General features: G+C 37.0%; 1 protein-coding gene across 1 annotated transcript in view; it reads left to right on the top strand.

Annotated features, from left to right (window-relative positions):
- Positions 1 to 26094, top strand: part of TENM2 (teneurin transmembrane protein 2) — a 1369502-nt gene that overhangs the window by 1107330 nt on the left and 236078 nt on the right. The window contains exon 13 of the mRNA XM_053719586.1: positions 14631 to 14777. Coding sequence (XP_053575561.1) covers positions 14631 to 14777 — 147 coding nt within the window. The remainder of the gene's footprint in view (positions 1 to 14630; positions 14778 to 26094) is intronic.

Below are 26094 nucleotides of genomic sequence, written 5' to 3'. Positions count from 1 at the left end.
TTTTTCCTATGAGTACTCTTCCTGCAATTATATAAGCTAAGATGTTCCTCAGAGTACAGTATGTTTTGAACATAACTGTGCAAGATATGAACTCGCAGTATAAAAGGCAATCTAGCAATTAGAATAATTTTTAAAAAGTTAGTGGCAAGTTCTTTTTAAGGAACAGAACAGAAGCATCTCTACATGTTCAGCTATAAGTCTGTTTTTGCTAACAGTAAGGAGGTTCAACTTTCCACACTACTGCATGGGGCAGAAAGATATTTTTGGGCCATTTTAGCCAGAGCTGGAAATCTCAGTTTATTAACTGCTTAGTACTTCATGGGTTTGTCTGAATGCAGTACAGTGATCTCTCCTACAATAAGAGCAATTTGTATTGGCAGAACAGTAGTAAACAATTTTTTGTTTAGTCCCCACTCCAGCTTTAAATGAAATGGGAACATGCAGTTTGAAAAAAACACCACAATATAGCATATGTGTAGTAAGTGGAGGTATCGGTTTAAGTATCGGTGCATTTGCACGAGTACAAGTACTCATGCAAGTACTTGGTATCGGTACCGATACCGATACTAGTATCGGTATCGGTGCAACCCTAATTACAAGTTGAAAGTAAACATGATCACTTGAGTGCTCGAGCAAAAACATTTTACTTCAACTTGTAATATGAGCGCAAACCGATGCATGCAAAAAGCTTACTTCTGGAGCAGCTAACGCTCGAGCGGGAACATTTAATAATGTTCCACTTGTAATCCTGCCATAAATTGGGCTTCACTAACCCACATAAAGAATACCTTAAAAAAAACTATTTAATAACAATAGTGCCTGTATCTTGAATGTTTTAAAGTCTAAAATATTGAAAAATAAAGCAATAATTACAACCCATATATGTCACATTGGCACCATCATAAATAAGTTGTTTGAGAGTATTTAAGGAGCTATTCCTTTGTAGAATAAACCTACTTTTTTGTCACTTTCAACCTACAAAGATATGGGAATTGTCCAATGAGCCAATGGGAATGAACATCTCAGTATGTAACATATTTTCTCATAGTTTTAATAAAAACAACTTAAAACTTTTGCATTTCTATCATATAGTATACATAATATAACTTTTTACCTGTAATGCAATTTTCAAAATAATGTATTTCTACCAAGTTAAATATTTTTTAATAATTGTTTTGGTTCAGTAACCAACAACTACATTTATTTCAGGAACACACCAGTTTTGACTTTAGATAAATTTTTAATATTATCTCAAAATTCAGTTTTCTGGTCATCAGCATTCTACATGTTATGATTCTCTTTAATTTGTACATTGTACATTAATGAGAAATGCTGAGCTAATAGAGATATTTAGTCACTTGTGATACACAAAGAAGGAAAGTCATGTATATTTAATAAAAAATGCTTTCAAATGCCAATTGCTCCCCTAAATTCTAACGGAATTCCACTGATTAAGCCCTTGAATGTCAAAACGAACACCATCCTTTTCCGTGTCTTTTTTTTTTTTTAGGAAATTTACTTGTAATTAAATAATTTTAAAAATGTAAAAATCTATATTAATATCAATAAAGTTATATAATCTATGTTATATGTGAAGTTTAAAAACCAGTAATTACAGATTTTTGACTATCTACATGTCATAATACAGCTTATACGTGCAACCTAAAGGTAATTTTATCCCATGTTTAATACTTTTGTAGGCATATTGCCATCAGAAAGATATTACAGTACTTAAATCAGAAAGTTTAAATAAATATAGACTAGCAATTAAGTTTTAGAACACAATAAACAAAAAAGACGTACGCAAAGAAGATTGTGATTAACTGGCAAGAAAAAAGTAATTTTTAATAAATATTGGAATTCCGGATTTGGGGATTTGTACCTGCATATAGTCTGGTGTTTTGAAGGTACTTTTCTCTAGTTTTATAGTAAAGCTATTGATGGTAGAGCTGAAATAGAAAAGAGGAGCTGTCTGGGTTATTGATACGAGGATATTTGCATTGGGTTTGTGCAGCATATGTGCACATAAAACAGTAATAACTTTAACTAGAAACATTTTTCCTAATACAAGTATTTTGCAAAACTCCTTGACCATATAGTCAACATGGTTTGCACAAGTGATAGTAGCTGAATAATAAATGAAATTCCCTGCACCCAGCTGCAAAATGAATATGCCTGCCATGCCTTTCTTTCAGCAAACAGTTCAGTGGACATCTGTGTGATTAATTATAACACAGTAACACAGCCAATTAGCTATAAAACTATCAACATCATATTATATGAATTTCATCTTTACACAGAGTTCCACAAAAGTATTTCTGATAATGAAGCATTTGTCCCCAGAGATAATCATCAAAGAATAAAGTACATATTAACAAAATATTCACTGAATGTTGTACTTAGGAATATAATTATATGAAAATGGTTCTGGTTGAAAAGCTCTGTGAGAAGTAGGCTTTTGAAGTCATTGATCTATCATCATAAAAAAAAAATCTCTCTTTTATTACTAACAATAAAATCAGGTAAAATCAGTCCCAACTTACTAGTGGCATAACTTCCACTCTCTGTGAAATTTTTTACATAGTGAAATAAAGTAGTTTCATTAACATTTGTCATATCTGTGTAATAGAAAGATCTTTAGAAGTTCTCTAGTTGCTACAATACTTAAAGGGACAGTCTACTCCACTGATTTTCAAACCTGTCCTCAGGCCTCCCCAACGGTCCAGGTTTTCTGGATTAACTTGGATGAGAGCAGGTAAAATAATTATGTTTACTAATCAACTGATTATTTCACCTGTGCTCTAGTTCAGATATCCACAAAATCTGGCCTGTTAGGGAGGTCTGATGACAGGTTTCAAAACCGGTAGTCTAGTCCAAATTATTTATTGTTTAAAAAGATAGATTATCCCTTTATTACCCATTCCCAGTTTTGCATAACCAACACAGTTATATTAATATACTTTTTACCTCTGTGATTACCTTGTATCTAAGCCTCTGCAGATTGCCGCCTTATCTCAGTTCATTTGACAGACTTGCATTTTAGTTAATTAGTGTGGACTCAATGAGGCATATTTAACAACAGTGTGGATAAGGTCTGACAGACATTGCTGAATGCGGAGAGCAATGCGCTCTCTGTATTCAGCATTGCACCAGCAGCTCTTGTGAGCTGCTGGTGCAACACCGCCCCCTGCAGACTCGCAGCCAATTGGCCGCCAGCAATCAACCCGATAGTACTCGATCGGGTTGAATTGTGGCGATTCCTGTCTGCCTCATCAGAGCAGGCGGACAGGGTTATGGAGCAGCGGTCTTTATGACTGCTGCTTCATAACTGCTGTTTCTGGCAAGCCCACAGGCTCGCCAGAAACACGGGCCATCAAGCTCCATTCGAAGCTTGATAGATAGGCCCCAAAATCTCAACGGGTGTGAGAACAAAGTTATCTATATGGTGGTCATGAACTAGCATTGTCTAGCTGTGAAAAACTGTCAAAATGCACTGAGAAAAAAGGCAGCCTTCAAGGGCTTAAAAATTAGCATATGAGCCTACCTAGGTTTAGCTTGTAACAAAGAATACCAAGAGAGCAAAGCAAATTTGATGATAAAAGTAAACTTTGTTTAAAATTACATGACCTAGCTGAATAGTGAAAGTTTTATTTTGAATTTCCCTTTAAGGATGTCTTCACTAGTATCTTATACTGCAAGCTTCAGTAAAGTATATTTTTACACATTTATAGTATATATCAACAGTTAAAGGTATATGAAACCACAAATTGTTTTTGTGATTTAGACAGAGCTTACAATTTTAAAAAGTTTCCAATTTACTTCTATTATCAAATTTCCTTCGTTCCCATGGTATACTTTGTTGAAGAGATACCTAGATAGTTTTCTGGGACATGGAAATAGTGCTGACATCTAGGGCTCTTGCAAATAGATAACATTGTTGCAAAACTGCTGCCTTATAGTTCTTCAGACATGGCCATTCTCATAAACCGAAGTATCTGCTTTGCACCAAAAGATACCAAGAGTACAAAGACAATGTGATAATAGAAGTACATTAGAAAGATGTTTAAATTTGCATGCTTTATCTGAATCTTGAGAGAAACATTTTGGGTATCATATTTAGACAATCCCACTGCCTCATCTGCAACTCACTTCCTCTTTCAGTCTGTCACAATGGACTGATTCTCCCACTCACAAAGACGGTCACTCTCTTGACCTGATCTTTAGCTATCGATGCACTCTCTCAACCTTCACAAACTCCCCCTTTCCTCATTCTGATCACCATCTCCTTACTTGCAACAAATCATCCCTCCCTACGACTCTCCCTCCTTCTACTCCTCACACCAAACTTCACAGAAGCATTATGTCATTAGATCAGCAACAGCTTGCTAATTCTCTCAAACCTCTCCTCTTATCCTTCTCCTCCTTTTCCTGCCCTAAACAATCTATCTGCCACTATAATTCCACCCTTATATCCATCCTTGACAATCTCGCCCCTCTTACATAGCTTGAAAATCACACACTCATCCTCAGCCCTAGCATACTCCTCCGACATGGTACCTACCCAGATGTTCCCGTACTGCTGAGAGGCACTGGAGAAAATCTCGGAGTTCAGCTGATTTTCTTCATTACAAATTCATCTTGAACTCCTACTATTCTGCCCTTAATCTCCATAAGCAACACTACTTCTCTACTCTTATTTCTAATCTTTCTTCAAACCCAAAACATCTGTTCTCCACTTTCAATACTCTCCTCCGCCCTCCCCCACCTCCTAATACAACTTCTCTATCAGCTCAAGACTTTGCCAGCCACTTCAATAACAAAATCGACTACATCAGAAATGAAATCAGCTCTCAACATAATTCCATTCTCTCCCCCATCAAATGCTCTCACTCAACCACAACCCACATAACCTTAAACTTAGCTCATTCTCCCCTGTTAATGAGGAAGAAGTTTTGGCACTTATACTGCGCTCTCACCTCACTACCTGTCCCCTTGACCCTATCCCCTCACAGCTACTCCCCTCCCTCTCTGCTACTCTTACCCTATACTAACACACATTTTCAACCTCTCCCTCACACCTATCCTCAAAAAAACCTTCCCTTGATCCTACCTCCCCATCCAACTACCGCCCTATTTCCCTCCTCCCTCTTGCCTCAAAGCTTCTTAAAAAACTAGTATATGCATGCCTATCCCATTTCCTTATGTTAAACTCCCTTCTTGACCCACTGCAATCTGGATTTCGTCCCCATCACTCCACAGAGAAAGCTATTGTTAAGGTTACCAATGACCTACTTACAGCAAAATCAAAAGGTCACTTCTCTCTGCTTATCCTCCTTGATCTGTCTGCAGCCTTTGACACTGTTGACCACCCTCTTTTGCTCCAAACCCTCCACTCCTTTGGCATCTGTGACACAGCCCTTTTGTGGCTCTCTTCCTACCTGTCAAACCGTACCTTTAGTGTAGACTTCTCTGGGGCCTCCTCTGCCCCATCACCATTTTCTGTTGGAGTATCGAAAGGCTCTGTCCTCGGTCCCCTTCTCTTCTCAATCTACATGTCATCACTAGGTTCCCTAATAAAGTCCCACTGTTTCCAATATCATTTGTTTGCTGACGACACCAAAATCTACTTCTCTGCACCAGACCTATCTCCTTCCTGTGTCACTAATTGTCTTTCTCACATCTTTTCCTGGATGTCCTCTCACTACCTCAAGCTAAATCTATCCAAAACGGAGCTCCTCATTTTCCCCCCTTCTTACAAAATCTCCACCCCCAATCTCTCTATACATCGACAACTCCATCATTACCCCTACCCCGCATGCCCGATGTCTCGGGGTCACATTTGACTTAGATCTTTCTTTCACTCCTCACATTCAGTCATTGGCTAAAGCCTGTCGCTTCCACCTTAAAAACATCTCTAAAATTAGACACTTCCTTACACAAGACACAACTAAGATTTTAATCCACTCTCTCATTCTTTTCCGCCTCGATTACTGCAACTCTGTCCTCTCTGGTTTCCCCACCTGCCACCTAGCTTCTTTACAATCCATAATGAATGCCTCTGCCAGACTCATCTTCCTTACAGATCGCTCTTCATCTGCTGCACCTCTCTGCCAATCCCTTCACTGGCTTCCTCTTGCCTCTAGGATCAAACACAAAATTCTCACTCTGACATACAAAGCCCTCAACTGCACTGCTCCCCCCTATATCTCAGACCTTGTCTCCAGATACTCTCCCTCCCGTCCCCTTCACTCTGCTCATGACCTCCTACTCTCCTCCTCTCTGGTTACCTCATCGCACTCCCATTTACAGGACTTCTCCAGACTGGCTCCCATCTTGTGGAACTCTCTGCCTCGCACCACAAGACTCTAGTTTTGAAAGCTTCAAGCGCTCCCTAAAGACTCTGCTGTTCAGAGATGCATACAACCTATGCTAACCTTAATTTATACCAGTTCCACTCCTCCATTGCTATCCCCTGAACCCCCTTAGCATGTAAGCCTAAGAGTCCAGCTGTTTGTAGATCACCTTCTTAAGAGCTGACTACAACAGTGCAACTCTTGGCAGTGCCCTCTACCCATTTGATCCCTATATTGCGGAATCTGTTTGCACTCTACAAATAACCGATAATAAAAATAATAATAATAATAATAATAATAATAATCATATCCCTTTAAGCAACGTATTGTAAAAGTAATGAAAACTACTATGTTAATAGCAAAATGTGTGTTGTTTTGTAATTCAGACATAATGTCAGGGTGCCAGGAATCAGACGAGAAGTGCAAAAATAATCACACCTTTATTAATAACAAAAAATAATAAAAAGTCCACAAGTCAAATAACAAGCCAGGAGTCAAAACCAGAGCTGGTAGTCAGATGAGCCCAGTCAGGAGCCAAAGCGAATAGTCAGATGAGCCGGAATCAGGAACAAGGAAAACAGCAGAGTCAGGAACAAGCCAGGGATCAGGAACCAGGAAGGACGTCAGACAGCCAGGTAATACACAGGAACTCTCACAAATAGGTCTGAGACAGCGCAAAGGTAAAGCATACTGAACAGAGGCCCTTTAAATAATAAGTGATGACATCACAATTCTGAGACTGCATCCTGTCTCACATAGATGATGCACACCAGTCTGGCCATAAAAGGAAGTGCAGGAAATGAGCAGCATCCCCCACAATGCACCATAGTCAGCAAGAGAGGTGAGTAAAATGGCTGCCAGCAGCACATGGCAAACAAAACAGGGGAAAAACCCTGACACATACCCATTAAAAAACTCTTGGGTAAGTTTACCTTATTTCCTTTACAATCCATTACTAGGAACAGATATAAATGAGCTCTGAACCATCCATCAAGCAGGGTCCTGGTTATGGACAGAAGTCCTGCAGGACACACTACTGGTTTCTCTGTAAGAATAAGTATAAACACAATTTCAATACGTAATTTAGAGAAAACAGTGTTGAGCAGAAAGAAAAGGTGGACTTTATCTAAATTTATGTATAATCTGGTAAAATGCTTAAAATACTTCCTATGCTTTTTTATGATTATGGAGAGCTGTCGCAAAGGGGTTTATATATATATATATATATATATATATATATATATATATATATATATATATATTTATTTATTTATAAATACATGTAATATATCACCAATGTATCTTAAACTGTTGGGATAGTTTTTATAAGGTAATCACCAATTTGGGAATACAAAGTTCTTGCTCCTACTGTAAGCAATCAGAGGTTTAATTTTACTTAGCCACAAACAAACAGCTAGATTATGAGTTATGTGCGCTATAGGGAATTTAACAAACGCAACAAAAGTTGCATTATTTAACCCTCTATAGCGCAGCCATTACAAGTTTTGAAACAGCCGGCTTGTGCGTGTGATATAGAGTTTTTAAGCTCCATACCGCACAAAATACAAACGCTGTTTTGACTTGCTCGTGCACGCTTCCCCCATAGACATCAATGGGGAGAGCGGGTCAGAAAAAAGCCTAACACCTGCGATCACGGAATGAAAAGCTCCGTAACGCAGCCCCATTGATGTCTATGGGGAAAAATAAAGTTATGTTTAAACCTAACACCCTAACATAAACCCCGAGTCTAAACACCCCTAATATGCTGCCCCAACATCGCCGCCACCTACATAATGTTAATAACCTCTAATCTTCCGCTCCCGATATCACCGCCACCTAAATAAAGCTATAAACCCCTAATATGCTGCCCCCAACATCGCCACCACTATACTAAAGTTATTAACCCCTATTCCCATGCATCCCAAAATCGCCCACACTATAATAATTCTACCCCTCTACAATAAATCTACCCACTAAACCTCTGGCCTCCGACATCACTGCCACGAAATAAACCTATTAACCCCTAAACCACCAGCCCCCCACATCGCAAAAACCTAAATTAAACTATATATTAACCCCTAAACCTAACCCTATCGTAACCATAACCCTAAATCTAACCCTAACACCCCATAACTTTAACATAATTAAAATAGACCTAAATTAAATTTACAATTATTAACTAAATAATACCTATTTAAAACTAAACACTTACCTTTGAAATAAAACCTAAGCTAGCTACAATATAACTAATAGTTATATTGTAGCTAGCTTAGGTTTTATTTTTATTTCACAGTTAAGTTTGTAGTTATTTTAACTAGGTAGGCTAGTTAGTAAATAGTTATTAACTATTTACTAACTACCTAGTTAAAATAAATACAAACTTACCTGTCAACTAAAACCTAAGCTGCCTTACACTAAAACCTAACATTACAAAAATAAAAAACACTAAAATTAACCATTACAAAAAATATAAAAAGAAATTCCTGAGGAGGAAAAACCTAAGAGGATGCGCTTGGAACACAGGTTATCAAAGTAGGACCTATCACTTTATAATTGGGTTTGTACCCGTATGCATTAATAAATATAAACAGCACAGTGTTTGGTATGTGTGAAAAATTGATAATAATGACGAAAATAAATTGTGAATAAAACAAGTGCTCAGGACAATTTGTGTATAAAATTAGTGATACATTGAAATAATCAGATAATCACAAATAAACAATGATATTTGTGGCGATGAGTAAAATATATAAAAAGTACTTATCAATGTCCCAAAAAATGCTGTGATGTAAAAAATAAGTGTCCAATCCTAATATGTGAACGGTGATGTGTTCAGGTGTTTGGCGTGCTCCTCTTGTGTCCCGCGGTGCGATGGGTCAGGGTGTCTAGAATGGAAGATAAACAAGGGGCGCCAACATAGTGTGAATCATTAAAACAACAAATATAAAAGTGAAGTGCAAAAAACTACTCACAAGGAAAGTGGCACCTTAAATGAATAAGGTGCGATAAAGCAGGCTGACATTCAAATTCCAGCAGTCAGTACCCTGGAGGTCTCACCCAGAGGACCTGTGGAATCCAGATAGGCTTCTAGAAAGTGGCACCCACGTTTTTTAGGGCCAATGGCCGGGCCAGGTGAGCTGCAAGCTGATAGGTGTTCTCCTGCTGCACTCACGCCGCCGAGACTTTTCTCCAAAACTGACAGTGTCAGTGTATGACAAAAAAACTCTTTCTAATATGCTCCGGCATTGACACGCTCTGCCCCATTCAACTTCCTTATTCTATCAGCGCGATCTCGATTTCCATAATTATTCATGACCTTTGGCCCTAAAAAACGTGGGTGCCACTTTCTAGACGCCTATCTGGATTCCACAGGTCCTCTGGGTGAGACCTCCAGCGTACTGACTGCTGGAATTTGAATGTCAGCCTGCTTTATCGCACCTTATTCATTTAAGGTGCCACTTTCCTTGTGAGTAGTTTTTTGCACTTCACTTTTATATTTGTTATTTTAACGATTCACACTATGTTGGCGCCCCTTGCTCATTAATAAAATAAAAAATAACAAACAAAATTATACAAAATAATAAAAATGATTCCTATTCTTATACCCTTTTAAAAAAATAAAAAACCCACCCCAAAATAAAAAAGTATAATCTAAAATAAACTACCATGAGCTCTTAAACGGGCCTATTGTAGGGCATTGCCCTAAAGTTAACAGCTCTTTTGCGACACAACAAAACAAACACCCCCTAAAGTAAGTTGAATTTACAAAGAGACATGTTTGCATGACCTATTGAACTTTTCTGCAAGGTTAAGTTTATGTAGATTTTTGCATACCAATACTCAATCTCTTTTAAGTAGAAGAATGATAATTTAAATCTTAATACAATTAATTTCTAACAGCTAGATTATGAGTCACCACACAGCTATACTGCTGAAAAATTGTCCATTGCATGTGGAATGGCCAAGAACGCATATTATGAGTTGCCGCGGTATAGCTGTAACGCAAGCATTTTAGCCTGTAAGGCAACATCCATTCCACACTAAAAAAATTATGTTTGAATGCGGGATTTTCATAGCGCCGGTATTGCAGGTTGTGCGTTCAGGCTAAAATGCTTGCGTTACATGAGAAAAAACTGGTAGTGCTCAAAGACCAAACTCACCCCACCAGACCAAAACACCAAACTATTCAGCCGCCTTCATGTTGACTTACTCATGCAGACCATAAGAGTGATGTCATCAACCGGTGCCAGTTTCACAGGCGTTCCATCAACCGCCTCCAATAGAAGATACAACATATATACGAAAAGGCGCCCGGTCTCCAGACTAGCAGCACAAGTAAGGATAATCCACAAACTCTCAAAAGTAAAAGCAGGCAGAAGGTTTATTCAACAATTCTTTAGACACCGGCATCCATAAAGGAAGTTACACATGATTAACGACGGTCAAAAATGCTTGCGTTACAGCTTATACCGACATGATCCATTCCGCCATCTGAGAGCAGTAGTTATGGATTTTGCAAAACAAAAATGATTCACAAAATTCATAACTAAACGGTTACAAAGTAGACTAAAAACTATAAACAACCTATTAACCCCTAAATCGCCACCCTCCCGCATCGTAAACACTATTTAAAACTTATTATCCCCATATCTGCCACCCACCCACATCTCAACTATTGAATAAATGTATTAACCCCTAATCTGCCACCCACCCACATCGGCAACACTATTTAAATATAAAAAACCCTAAACCGCCGCCCCCCCGAAATAGCCACCACTAAATAAACCTATTAACCCTTAAACCTCCAGCCTCCCACATCGCCACAACTTAATAAACCTAATAACCCCTAAATCTCTGACCTCCCACATTGCCGCCACTAAATACACCTATTAACCCCTAAACCGCCACCCCCCCACATCACAAAACACTAAATTAAACTATTAACCCCTAAACCTAACACTCCCCTAACTTTAAATTAAAATTACAATATAACTATATTTAAATAAAAACTTACCTGTGAAATAAAAATAAAACTAACATTAACTATAAACTATAAATTAAAGGGACATATTACTCATATGCTAAATAACTTGAAACTGATGCAGTATAACTGTAAAAAGCTGACAGGAAAATATCACCTGAGCTTCTCTATGTAAAAAAGGAAGATATTTTACCTCACAATTTCCTCAGCTCAGCAGAGTAAGTTCTGTGTAAAAAGTTATACTCAGCTGCTCCCAGCTCCAGGTAAAAAAATAAAAAATGAAGAAATGAACAGCAGCCAATCAGCATCAGCAGTGCTGAGGTCATGAACTCTTTTACTGTGATCTCATGAGATTTAACTTAACTCTCATGAGATTTCATTGTAAACTTCCCTAATCTGAATAGGGAAATAATACGAGAGTGCACGAGGCTCATCCTTTCAGTTGTCCCAGGACAGACACACTAATATGCTGCTTAGAAATCCTTTACAATGGGATGTGGATACTGAGGAACTTTGGAGGTAAAATATCTTTCTTTTTTACATAGAGATGTTCAAGTGATATTTTGACATTTGGGTATTATGGCCCTTTAACCTAACATTACTATTATTAAAAATCCTAAATTACAAATTTTAAATAAACTAATCCTACAAAAAAATTTTAAAACATTTAACATTACAAACCTAAATAAACACTAAAATCACAAAAAAAGCTAAGATCACAACAAATAATAAGCAAAATTATAAAAAATAAAAACAATTACACCTAATCTAATAACCCTATAAAAATAAAAAGCCCCCAAAATTAACACACCACCCAGCCTATAATAAACTATCAATAGCCCTTAAAAGGGCCTTTTGTAGGGCATTGCCCTAAGTTAAACAGCTCTTTTAACTGTAAAAAAAAATAAGTCCCCCCAACAGTAAAACCCACCACCCAACCAACCCCCAAAATAAAAAAAACTAATTATATGGGCAGTGCCCTTAAAAGAGCATTCAGCTATTTTTCACTGCCCATAAAAGGGCATTCATCTCTTTTACAATTTGCCCAAAGCCCTAATCTGAAAAAAACACCCACAAAAATTAAAAAAATACCTAACACTAACCCCAGATTATCTACTCATGGTTCCTGAAGTCCGGACATCCATCTCCATCCAGGCGGCAAGAAGTATTCATCCAGGTGGCGACATCTTCATCCATCGCAGGGTATCTTCTATCTTCATCCCAGCAGCGTGGAGCCGAGCCATCCTGGACCAGCGATGACATCCTGTGCGGAGCATCCTCTTCATATGTTCACCGCCGTAAACTGAAGTTGAATGCAAGGTACCCGTTTTAAAATGTTGTACCTTGCATTCCTATTGGCTGAGTTGATTCTTTAAATTCAAATCAGCCAATAGCATGAGAGCTTCTGAAATCCTATTAGCTGTTAAAAACAGCCAAAAGGGTGAGAGCTACTGAAATCCTGTATAACTTATTTTAAATAGTTATATTGTAATTTTAATTTAAAGTAGGGGGTGTTAGGTGTAGGGGTTAATAGGTTTATTTAGGTCCCGGCGATGTCGGGGGTGGTGGATTAGGGGTTAAAAACTTTTTTTAGTGGTGTGGATGTCAGGAAGCGGCGGATTTGGGGTTAATAACTTTATTTAGTGGCAGCGATGTCGGGGAGTGGAGGATTAGGGGTTAATAGCTTTTATTAGCATCAGCCATGTCGGGGAGCAGCGGATTAGGGGTTAATAGCTTTTATTTAGGTGTCGGCGATGTTGGGGAGCGGTGGATTAGGGATTAATAACTATTTAGTGGTGGCGATGTCGGGGAGCGGAGGATTAGGGTTTAATAGCTTTTATTAGTGGCAGCGATGTCAGGGAGTAGAGGATTAGGGGTTAATAACTTTATTTAGTTTTGCCGATGTTGGGGAGTGGCGAATTAGGGGTGTTTAGACTAGGGGTTTATGTTAGGGTGTGAGGTTTAAATGTAACTTTCTTTTCCCCATAGACATCAATGGGGTTGCGTTACGGCGATCGCCATTCTGCACTTCAGGTGTTATTATTTTTTCTAACACTTTCTCCCAATTGATGTCTATGGGGGAAAGCATGTACAAGCACGTAAACTCATCCCTTGGCTTTTGTGCGGTATGGAGCTTAACGCACCATAACGCACAGCACAAGGAGGCTTTTCAGTAACTCATAATGGCAGTACTATTGAAAGTGAAATAACGCATTTTTTATTTGTTTAGCGCAAAACTCGTAATCTAGGCGAAAGTGAAGTAGGTTAGTTTTAAAGTTCCAGGCAAACTTCAAGTTTGTTGACAACCATTCACAAAATTGGATTTTTACATTTGCCTTCAATGCTCGTCATTTTAGAAGAAACACATATATCTGATATTTACTATTGCATTTTGTATCATTAAACGATAACACATTTTTTTCTTGGTTGAATGAACATACCATTCAACAGTATCATTATTTCTGCTTATTCTCTGAAAATCAATGCACCCATTTTCATGCCAAAAGCTGAAATAATTCAAGCTACATCTGTAGGTTAATAAAAGAAATGTTTGCTTCTTGAACTCTGCACTGTATTTTTTGTACATATAAGGAACTACTTGCTCATGGATATGGTAATAGTATTACATTCATTGGTATACAGCAAACATATAATTTTATGCAATATGTTCATTTTTATGACACCATAAACTCATTTATCTTTATCTACAAACTGCAGGCACCAGCATACCATCATTGTAATTATTTATAATTATCTAGTCCTGCTCCTACAGTGCTGCAAATGCATGTGCCATTATACATAAAAAGCCTGAAGGTTCAAATTGCAAATTGTGTACAAATTCTGCAGATCATATTCTCTCAGGTGGTAAGGAAACAGCAGTAACGTTTGTCTACTTAGCCAATTATATCCAGTTGTTAGTATGACAAATTAATAAGTGATATACAAATTTGCACACTTAGAAGTGCAGTCAAACTTTGACTCTCATTCATTGGCCAGAGATTTGGAATATACAGAGAAATCAAATTCTATTTTCATGGTCGCCATTCTCCAAGTGCTTTTTATTGACTTGATTAAAAGGCTCAACTGAATTCTAATGAGTAGCTAAGGTACAGGGAACATATTGTCATATCTGAGATGGCCTTAATGTTGATTTAAGATCCAATCAACCAAGCATAGCTTTTGCTGATGGCAGATCAATTTTCAGGCATGGTTTCATTTTATCATCTATGCAGACCACAGTCATCTAGTCCAGATCTCTATCTCTTTATACTTATCTTCTTCCTTTCTTTAACCAGATGGCTGCCCTGATCTCTGCAATGGCAATGGGAGATGCACGCTCGGTCAGAACAGCTGGCAGTGTATCTGCCAGACCGGCTGGAGAGGGTCCGGATGCAATGTTGCCATGGAAACATCTTGTGCTGATAACAAGGATAATGAGGGAGGTGAGAAAAAGTCTTACATTTTCAAATCCCTAAAGAATAGAAGGTTATATGTGCACTTTAGTGTTGAGGGAGTTACGCACAAACAAATCCGTCTAATTTCAGGAAAATACCAATCATGAAAAAAAGGCAGCAAAAGGTGATGTGGTGATCAATAGACATTAAATATTTTGTTTTTGAATAGTTTGAAAGTTCTACAGGTCATTATCACAAACCTTATTTTTTTTATATGAATACATGAGGCTTATATTTCCCAATAGAGACAAAAACTATTTTTCTATTTTAAAGGAAAATCAAATTCTAAACATCATCTTAAAACATAGGTCAATGTAACCTTTTTTTGTACAAAATGTATATTATTACTTAAAAAAGTGCATTTATTTATAAAGTTTAATACATGTATTACATATAAGAAACAAAAACCCTTGTACAAAAGGTCTCACCTCTATCCGCTGTCTGATAACATCTGTCTGTAAATTAAACTTTTAATCTGGAAACATTTATATACCATGGGCTAAACATTTTCCTTATAAACCCATACTTTATTTAAGAATAATCCCCATACAATATCGTCAGTTCTCTTGGCATTTAGAATTCTCTTGTTTTCTTTTAAAGGGACAGTAAAATCAGCATTATACTTTTATGATGTAGATAGAACATGCCATTTTAATCAACTTTTTAATTTACTTCTATTATTAAATGTGCTTTGTTCACTTGGGATCATTTGTTGTAGAGCATACATAGGAGCAGCAATGCACTGCTGAAAGCTAGATGGCTGCACATATATGCCTCTTGACATTTGCCTACCAGACGCTCAGCTAGCTCCCACTAGTGGTAAATCATGAAAATTTGTTTTTAAATTTACTGTGCCTTTAATTTAAATATTTTGGCCTAAGAAACAAAAACCAAAAAAATTAAAAAAAAAGGAAATAACATTTTGAGTCTCATAATAGTTTAAAATGAATGTTGTTAAAGGGACAGTATACACTCATTTTCATATAACTGCATGTAATAGACACTACTATAAAGAATAAGATGCACAGATACAGATACAAAAATCCAGTATAAAACTGTTTAAAAACTTACTTAGAAGCTCTCAGTTTAGCTTTGTTAAAAAGGTAGTTGGAAAGCCCATTGCAAGTGGGAAATAAGACACTCCCCCCTCCCCCTTCTTTTGTATATGAAAAGACCCTTTTCACAAACAGGAGCAAACTTTGGGGCTTGGTTAGGAGTCTGAAAATCAGAGCAATGTTATTTAAAAATAAGCAAAACTATACATTTTATAAAAAAAAGAACGTTATGGGCTATATAAATAGATCTAAAGAGCAAAGTGATTTCTCCTATCCGTGTGTTCCTCGGATAAAGCACCTCTCCTCGCCCCTGCCCCAATAGGTAATGACAGTTAACAAGTCAATCAAATAAAATGGCCCACATACAATTCTACTCACTGATCGTTGCTTCAGTACTTGGTCCTGGGGGAGCGCAATCCACCCGCTAACTGCGGTATCTCCGGCTCTGCCGCCCGCTCCCCTGCTTGAGCTAACTGGGATCCTCGATGCCATGTGAGTTCAAGCGGCACAGGATGGTGGTCACTAATGCTATAAATAATGTTTCTTAAAAGTGCACCAAGAAGTACCGTATCGGTTTTCATATATAAATAGATCATCTACAAAACATTTATTCAAAGAAAAAATGAGTGTATAATTTCCCTTTAATGCTAGTATGAATTCACATGACAAAATAGATTATCAGATTTTGTAATACACTTGATGCACGACTATGTATTATTATCTCCATGTCTTGTACAACTCCCCTCCGGGAATTCAACCTGGGGTGTTACAGTAATTGGCCCTATCTATTCTGTGCATTGTTGGCTTCACACCATTTTAATAGGATTTTTTTCTCTACCTGCTATTCCTGACAATGTCCCCATTGGTAGGTGAAGCAGTGATTTTTTTTCTGTGCATACAGTATGATGTGCCTGCTGTTTATATATAACATGAACACATCCGTAGCTGTCTTAGGGTCACTTTTAAGGGGAAAAATCTCACTACCTGTTAAACCCTGTAATTTCCATAAAATAAGATTAAATGCCTTGTTTTATAGGATATTTGAATACATTTTGATAAAAAAAAATATTCTAGTTATTAGAAATAGATTTAAAAGACTTGGATAATTTTCCAGACATGTTCTTAAGTTAATCTTCATGCTGTATATCAGGATTTAATTGTAAATTCTGACTGCATGCCCATGCTTAGATGAACAATAAATAAATAAAATAAAAAAAGCACGAATGCTAAAAACAATCAATCAATTTATATTTGCATATAAAAATCCCATATATGTTGTAGATCACAGCAATATACAGTATAAAAGCAAAATGTGCCATCATTTCAGAAATAGACTTAGATAAACTTCAGAACTACTAAAAAATGACTGAAAACTAAATAAAAGTGCAATAGTGTTTTAAGAAAAGTGTTAAATGGACATTAAACAGAAACAAATAACATTGTATAACAAATAACACTGTAAAAGTTTTTTAATGTTATATTGAAAGTAACAGAAAATGGATGTTTGTGCCTAAAGGAGTCTTATTCACTGAATAAGAAAAAAATCTAGAGTTCTATTGGTGGACAGGAACATTTTCTAAAGTATAAAAATGACTCTATCTCATCTTATTGCACATAATATTTAGGGCAAGATTCTCAAAAACTTGCTGGCATGAAGAAAAATCAGCAGCCTTTTTTAAAGAGCATTATATTGTAAATGAAGTGTCTCTCCGTAACATAAAGTATAATAGTAAACTCCCTTTATTAAGATACACAGTTCCCAAGGTAAAATTTACTTTTCAAACAATTCATGAGGGGCCTCTTAATACTGGCAAGTCACCTTATAGAATCTCAGCAAACCAAAAAGCTTTAGAGAATCAGAGACCTTAGTCTACAATTATACTGTCCTAGAAACCAAACAAAAATCTACTTTATCCAAACTAAACGCAGGTTATAGTAGGAAAAATAGAAAATGTTTAACATTGTCCACATGTAGTGTATTAAAAGGACATTGAACACTAAATACATTTTATATGCATAGTATTGAGGTTATTCCCCACCTCCCTCTAGTCATGGGTGCTGCCACGTTGAAATCTATCTTCTACTACATTCCTGTGCTGACCTATTTGCACATGTGCAGAATCTCCTTTAAATACCCGCGGTGTAACCTAGGTTCCAAAATGGCAGCAGCTATGATTAGAGGTTGGTGCTTGAAATGTTTTTAGTCTTTAGAGTCCCTTTTAAAATTGAGTAAAGTTAATTTGTAATATATATTTCAGATTGAGGGCCCCCATTCCTTAAAGCTCTCTTCTCAGCACTATGAAGCTCCTATCATAATTTTTTAATGACAATGTTTATCTTGAGAACAGTGTGTCTGGAAAAGAGGTGTTCCCAACTTTTAAGGATGTGATGGATATGCATACATTACAATAGTGGTCACAAAAAGTCATAATTTAACAATTGTATAAAACTAATAAATTAAATATTGAAATAAAAATATGTATTAAAGAATTGCTTAATCACATTCAAAATTGTAACATTTTTTTCTGCATAAATTATATTTTATGGAATAATTTGAATTTGCTTTGAAATAATACAGGTAAAACTAGTTAACCCTTTAAGTGCAAATAAAAACACATGCTGGTCGTCTGCACAATGTATTTATGTGGGTGATGGCCATAGGTTATCATCCAGGGGGTGGGTCTCATCACAGTCCTTTCTTCCCCCACCCTGGCTTACCCCACATTCCTGGTTATCTAGAGCTCTGCTGACCAAGCCGAGGAAATTGTGTAAAAATATCCAAAGCAAGTATCACTTTAATGCATAAACACATGTACTGTATATGAAAATAGAAGCAATTTAAAAAAATACTATACACTGAAAGCAGAGTAAAAATTAAATATTGCATCCAACACAAATCAGATTAAAGTGTGTTCTAACTCCATGCTAACTTTATTCTCCCCAACAAGCTCCATTAAATCCTATGGGAGACATCTCCTAGGGACAGTACTTTTTTTTAAATAATTCCCCTGTGAGTGTCTGTATGATTTTTCTGTTCCATCCAGTGAAGCTTTGTTTATTGGGCACTTATTGAGTCCTACGCAACTTAAAGGGACATGAAACCTACATTTTTTCTTTCATGATTTAGAAAGACAATGCAATTTTAAACATTTCTAATTTACTTCTATTATCTAATTTGTTTTATTCTCTTGATATTCTTTGCTGAAAAGCATATCTAGATATGCTCAGTAGCTGCTGATTGGTTGCTGCAGACAGAAGCCTCCTGTGATTGGCTCACCCATGTGCATTGCTTTTTCTTCAACTAAGGATATCTAAAAAAAATGAAGCAAAATAAATAATAGAAGTAAATTGTAATGTTGTTTAAATTTGTATTCTCTATCTGAATCATGAAAGAAAGATTTTGGGTTTAGTGGCCCTTTAATCCCTCCCCCCATCATTGGGTAACTCCTTGGTCCAAATATTTTTTCTTTTTTTTTTTTGGAACAAGCCAAACACAGATCTTGATTCCTGCACCTTCCGCAGATAGGTCAGTGCACTTTCTGTGTCTCAGAGGCATATATCATATAACAGCCAATGAAGCAGAGACGCTCTGTCCTTTTTGTCAGTTGAGGCGGTGGTGGTTTTTTTTTTTTTAATATTTACTATGCATTTCATGCATAAGAAAAATTAGCATTTTCTAAAGAAAAGGGACACACTTCTGCAAGTATGACATGAAAATATGAAACATATTATTTATTCTAAACATTTCAAAAATATTTTGAAAAGTCCTCTTTTAGTTTAAAGGGACACTGAACCCAATTTTTTTTCTTTTGTGATTCAGATAGAGAATGCAATTTTAAGCAACTTTCTAATTTACTCCTATTAGCAAATGTTCTTCATTCTCTTGGTATCTTTATTTGAAAATCAAGAATGTAAGTTTAAATGCCGGCCCATTTTGGTGAACAACCTGGTTGTTCTTGCTAATTGGTGGATACATTCATCCACCAATAAACAAGTGCTGTCCAAGGTTCTGGACTTTCTTTTTTAAATAAAGATAGCAAGAGAACAAAGAAACATTGATAATAGGAGTAAATTAGAAAGTTGCTTAAAATTGCATGCTCTATCTGAATCACGAAAAAAAAAATTGGGTTCAGTGTCCCTTTAAATACACAACAAAAAACTGGAATGTAATGTCCATTTAAGCAACCAGTATAATACCTGTCCAGCTAAGTTAGTTGCTGATGTTTCAAAGAGAGAAAATAGCAGCTTTATAGTTTTTTTTACCACAAGCTGTTAATTCATAGTGCATGGAGTAGCAATTTCATCTTCAAATGGCAGACATAAGATGGATTAGTAAAGCTGAATTTTGGAAAAATGTTTGTATATCAATGGCTCATTGGCATCTAAAGCAGATGGTCTGTCTGATCTTTTTTCCTTGCTTTATAAACAAAGTCAAGCACCACAACTATTCCTGCATAAAAATATTCTATAGGGCACTTCTTAAAGCTGAAAATTTTCGTCAAAGAAAAAGAAACAGATTTAGATATATTTTAGACTGGAAAGGGCACTGTAAAATAAAATGTTATAGTTCCAAATTTTTCTTCTTTTTGAAATATGGAACTGTAGAAAAAGCTTTACAATGGTTTGAATGAACACAAGTGGGGGTAATATCTATTACAATGGCTTAATTGATTGATTGACTGATTTACTGTAATACATAAAATGATCAGAAAGAATACCTAAACTCATTTTATTTATAATAAGCCAAACTCCAAGCTATCCATAGTCCTTGTTTCTTACTAGTTGAAGAAAAATATTAGCACATTTTCATTAGAAATGATATACTCTGGAGCAGTGTGCTTATGAAACTAATAGGCCTATTTGTAGTTATATGCCCATGTTTATTAGCTGAATTGCATACGGCCACCTATAGAAATCAATAATTGAATATAATATTTAAATGCTATTTTCAGTGTTCTAGGAAACAATCCCTGCTATTATTGTAATGTTAAAAACAAAAAAACAATCAGTAGAAACAACCAATTCATTTATTTTAAAAAGTAAAGTCCTTAGGATGTGTCTAAAGCACTGCCTGTTTCATTGTACCCACACTATTTTGTTATTTATTTCCGTAAAGGGACAGTCTACCATAGAATTGTTATTGATTTAAAAGATAGATAATCCCTTTATTACCCATTACCCAGTTTCGCATAACCAACACAGTTATATTAATACACTTTTTACCTCTGTAATTACCTTGTATCTAGGAACCTTCTTCCAGCCCCCTGATCACATGACTGTGACTGTTTATTATCTATTGTCTTAAATTTAGCATTGTGTTGTGCTAAATCTTAAATAACCCCCTGTGCCTGAACCCAGTGTTATCTATATGGCCCACGTGTACTTTTTGTCTCTTTATGTTGAAAAGAGATTTAAAAAGCATGTGATAAGAGGCAGCCCTCAAAGGCTTAGAAATTAGCATATGAGCCTACCTATGTTTAGTTTAAACTAAGAATACCAAGAGAAAAAAGCAAATTTGATGATAAAAGTAAACTGGAAAGTTGATTAAAATTAAAAGCCCTAGATCCGGTTCCGGAGGAGGAGCTTAGCACAGGTGGCTGAGCGTTTGTTCTCCAGCTCCTAGCACCTGGTGATGTTTCCCATGCACCTAGCCCAGACGTAAAGGGCTGCTACCTGGCCAGCATAATAGACGCGCTGCCGGAACCCGCAGCGCATTCCACTCCGCTGTGTGAAAACTCCCTAGCACAGAGAAGATCGCTAAAATCCCACAGGTGACCCCCTGAAGAAAAATCTATATATCTGCTAATAAAGTTCGAAAACTCAATTGAAAGGTATACCTATAAATCAAGTCCGCAAGCTAAGCCTAATAGATCCCCACTGCATTATTTTCTCACCCTCCCGACTGACAAAGTAACCGGTGGCCGCTGGTTTGCCGCACTCTGATCCGTTTAGCGCTCACCTGGTTGCTGAGAGGGGCTTGGCGAGGAGAGCCGAAGAAGCAAAGTGTACGTCCTCCTCCCCCACCGGTGCTGCGAGGGAGGAGGTACCAGCAGGATCCGGCTGTTTAATACCCGAGGAGAGGGCTCACGCCTCTATTGTTACCCTGTACGAGTGAGGCGGTACCTGGTTGCCCCTTCACTCTTCTCCTCTCCCCACAGGCCCGGCTTGGTACCGGGTCTCATTGCCACTATTGCCGAAGGACTCACTCCTCCCCCACCGGTGTTGCGTGGGAGGAGTCGGGCTAAGGACAGATCGAGCCCCGGCAATTCCAAACCGCTACCAGAAAGAAGGAGGTTTAGCAACCTGCAGGCCACCGGGAAGAACGATAACTTTCAGAAAACAATCAAAGGAGGGAAGGGTGAGTACAACGCTAAAGTCAAAGGCATATGATTTACAAAGTAACATCTATAATTAAAAGAGGCTATACAAGGCTTATTAAAAAGGCTTAACAAAAAGGGGAATTCTCACAATAAAGAAAGCGAGTAGCACACAATAAAAAGGAAGGGGATAAAGAAATTAAGGGAACTCTTCATGTATCATAGAAGGGAAGAAGAGAGAAAAAAATCTTAAATAAACTCTCTAAAAATCTCTGCTAAATAAAGAGGGGGTCACTTCCTTGAGGTACTCTATAAATAATAAGGAGAAAAACCTTAACAAAACTACACCAAAGGTTAAAGTTTTCACAGAGAACATTATTGCCCTGTAAAACCTGCACCCTCCCCCCCCCTACTTCGTTTTGTCACTTCACCTCAAGCAAAATAAAGAAGGAAGAAGGGAAAAAGGGAAGGAAAAAGAAGGGGAAAGAAAAAGAGGGAGAGAAGCAAAGAAGGAAGTAAAGTGGAAATAAAAGGGAAGATTCAAAGGGGGAGGAAAGGACTGTGAAGATATAGAAGACAATGACTTTGTATGAATTTGTTTGATATCAGGACTGATCTTGTACCCTTAATAATACCAGCACGTACCTGTTTACTAATTTATAGAGAACAGACTCAAAATCGCATTCATCCCTCTCACATTTGCATTTTTTCCTATTCTCCTGTATGTTGCATAGTTTTTGTTGGTATTGCTCTGTTCTAGTTGTTTTTTATATCTGCTGTCTTGATTAGTTTATTATGAAAATTGAATGAAGTAAATCTAATAAGCACATCACAGCAGTATAGCTCAGACATCCTCAGTGCTTTCTGACTAGGAGTAATTGAAGATAGATGGCATAATCACAACTTAAGAGAAACTGCACATTAAATTAAGTACTGCACAAGTCACCCTCAGAATTTAGCACGCTGCAATCACCTAGAATTAAATAAAGTAAAATCTAAACAATTGAGAGGTCAGGAAGCCCTAAGCACCGTTCTAGTAGGCAGGGGAATAGGGGTGAAAGGAAAGAAATAAAACAAAAAAAAACCTCTAGATTAAAGCACATTTACAGGTTGCCAAACTGTCAATTCTTGATCACACATCCCTAAAGAAAACCACAGTCCTATTATTGGGGGTTTTCCCCATCGTACTATACACATGCAATAAACAGTACATTGTACTATCACTTAGTTTCTATTCTCACTTGCACACACCGTAAGGAAGAGAGGAGGAGAGAGAGGAAACTCCTCAATTGGTTTGCGCACTCTCCTTTTTTCTTTTTTTTTTTTTTTTTTTTTCTTTTTTTTTTTTCCTTGCAGTTTTTTCTCTTCTCTGAAGTTTTTTTATGCACATTTAGCACATGGACAAATTCCTCAACACACCCCACAAACCCTCTCCCCCAAGAATGGCAGGCAGACCTAGAGATAAAAAATCTAAAGGAGCTGTAGAAAATATTGCTGAGGCACACCCAGCAACAAACTTAAATCCAATAAATGAGATGTTTAGTATGCAAAGTTTGGTCCATAATATCTCAGAAGCCCTGACGCCCAAATTTGAAGATCTAAGATCTGAAATAAAACAAGATATTGCCATGTTGTCTCAAGAAGTCAGACAGTTCTCAAGTAGGCTCCAAGAGGCAGAGCAAAGGGTATCAGATTTGGAGGATCTCTCAATTGAACATGAGGCAAGAATAAAAGAAACAGAAATTAAAATACAAAAAATGCAGATTAGACTAGAAGACGCTGAAAATAGATCTAGGAGGAATAACATTAGGATAATAGGAATTCCGGAAGGAAAGAAATTTGAAAATTTATCTTTATTCATAACTAACACCTTAGCTCTATCTCTTGATATCAAGGATTCACAGATAATAATAGAAAGGGCCCACATAATTGGTCCACCTCAGGCAGATAATAATTCTGACACCAGACCCAGGCCAGTGATAGTACGCTTCCTGAATTATCTAGATAAAATTAACATGATGCAACAATACAGGAAGAAACAACCCATTATCATAGAGGGAGCTAAAATTTACATGTTTCAAGACTTTTCGGCCGAGACATCTCTGAGAAGAAGAGAGCTAGCACCCCTTTGTACAAAGCTAATCCATAAGGGTTATAGGGCAATGATCATCTACCCGGCCAAACTTAAAGTTTTCACCCCTGAGAGTACATACATAGTGGATAATGTAAAAGATGCTGAGAATCTATTAGCTGAACTAGAAAAAGCAAGTTGAACACTCCCCTATATAGGGGAATTTAGAAGTAAACACGCAATAGAAATTTATGTTTCCCTTTTTTAAAGTATATTATTTTTTCTATGACATACTTGCACTTAATGGCGAGCGATCTATCTGAAGCTAGGGGGGAATACAACAAAAGGGAAAAGAGAGGACAGGTTCCTCTCCCCTTGTATAAAATTGAGTTTCAAATTCCCCATTATTTTATTTTATTCTTATTTTTTTTTTTTTTTCTCTTTCTTTCTTTCCTTTCCTCTCTCGCGTCTCCCCCGCCCGTGTCCCTTGTCCTCCCCATCTCGTGTCTCTCTTTCCCCTCATATCAAAAAGTTCACCAGGCACCCAAATTAGATGATTAACTGCTCCAGAAATTTTAAAATAGTGTCATGGAATACAGGAGGAATAACAACTCCTATTAAAAGGAAAGCTATTGTCTCTCACACGCGCAAGATGCAAGCTGATATAGTGTTTCTGCAGGAAACGCACTTGGGCATGGAAGAAACTATGAAACTCAAGGGTTCCTGGGTTAAGGAGGTAGTAGCCTCACCCAGTATTGGGAGAAAGAGGGGAGTTGCAATATTGTTTGGCAAGAGAATAGAGGCAGAGATACTACAAACAAGGAGCGATCCAGAGGGGAGATTTCTAATGGTGAAAACACGAATTTTCAAACAAGTATACACACTGCTTAATATATATGCGCCTAACGAGCTTGATTATGATTTTTGGAATTTAATTCAATCTACGGTGCTGTTACACTCAGAGGGATTCCTGATAATGGGGGGAGACTTCAACATGGCCCCACAGTCCCCGCTAGACAGAAAGAGATTTAACAGTAAACAACTCAAAAATAAAAAGGACAAATTAGAAACAAAGATATTTAAGAATATATACCAGAATTTAATGGTAAGAGATATATGGAGGGTACATAACCCCGACCAACGGGAATACACCTGTCTTTCTAGAGCGCATAAAACGCTCTCTAGAATAGATCTTTTTTTAATAGATGAGAAACTTTGCCCTAGAAACATAAAAGCAGCAATCACTCCAATAGTTATTTCAGATCATGCCCCAATATCACTCGAATTTCAACTAGAGCCCCTAAGAGATGTCCCAAGAAGATTTAGGTTTCCGTATTATCTGGTAAATGACCTGAAATTTAAAAAGTTTTTAAAAGATAAGTTTAAGGAATATGTACAATTTAACATTGAATATATAGAAAGACCAGATATCTTCTGGGGAGCTGCAAAAGCAGTAATTAGAGGGGAAATAACAGCTTACGCTGCTAAATTAACTAAGATACTAGGAAAAAGGGAGAAAGAAGCCACCCATTTTGTGACAAACTCATACAATAGGTTCCTCTTAGCAAAATCATCTTTCAACTGGGCCAAATATATTAAAGCTAAAAAAGAAAGAGACGCGCTAATACTACTCAAGGAAACTCAAAAAGACCTCAAATTTAGTGCTAAAATGTACCGTTTTGGCAATAAATCAGGCAAATTACTTGCCAATCTAGTAAAAGGAGAAAAAAAGCCATTTAGGATAGACAGAATACAACAGGAAGGTCAGATACACACAAATTCAGAGGATATCTTGAGGAGTTTCACAAATTATTATAGAGATATTTACTCATTAAGTTTGGCTGACAGTGAACAATCCACAG

This window comes from Bombina bombina, chromosome 6 (genome assembly GCF_027579735.1).
Source record: "Bombina bombina isolate aBomBom1 chromosome 6, aBomBom1.pri, whole genome shotgun sequence".
NCBI lineage: Eukaryota > Metazoa > Chordata > Amphibia > Anura > Bombinatoridae > Bombina > Bombina bombina.
Note: the sequence above shows the minus strand (reverse complement) of the source record. Positions and strands in the feature narration are given on the sequence as shown.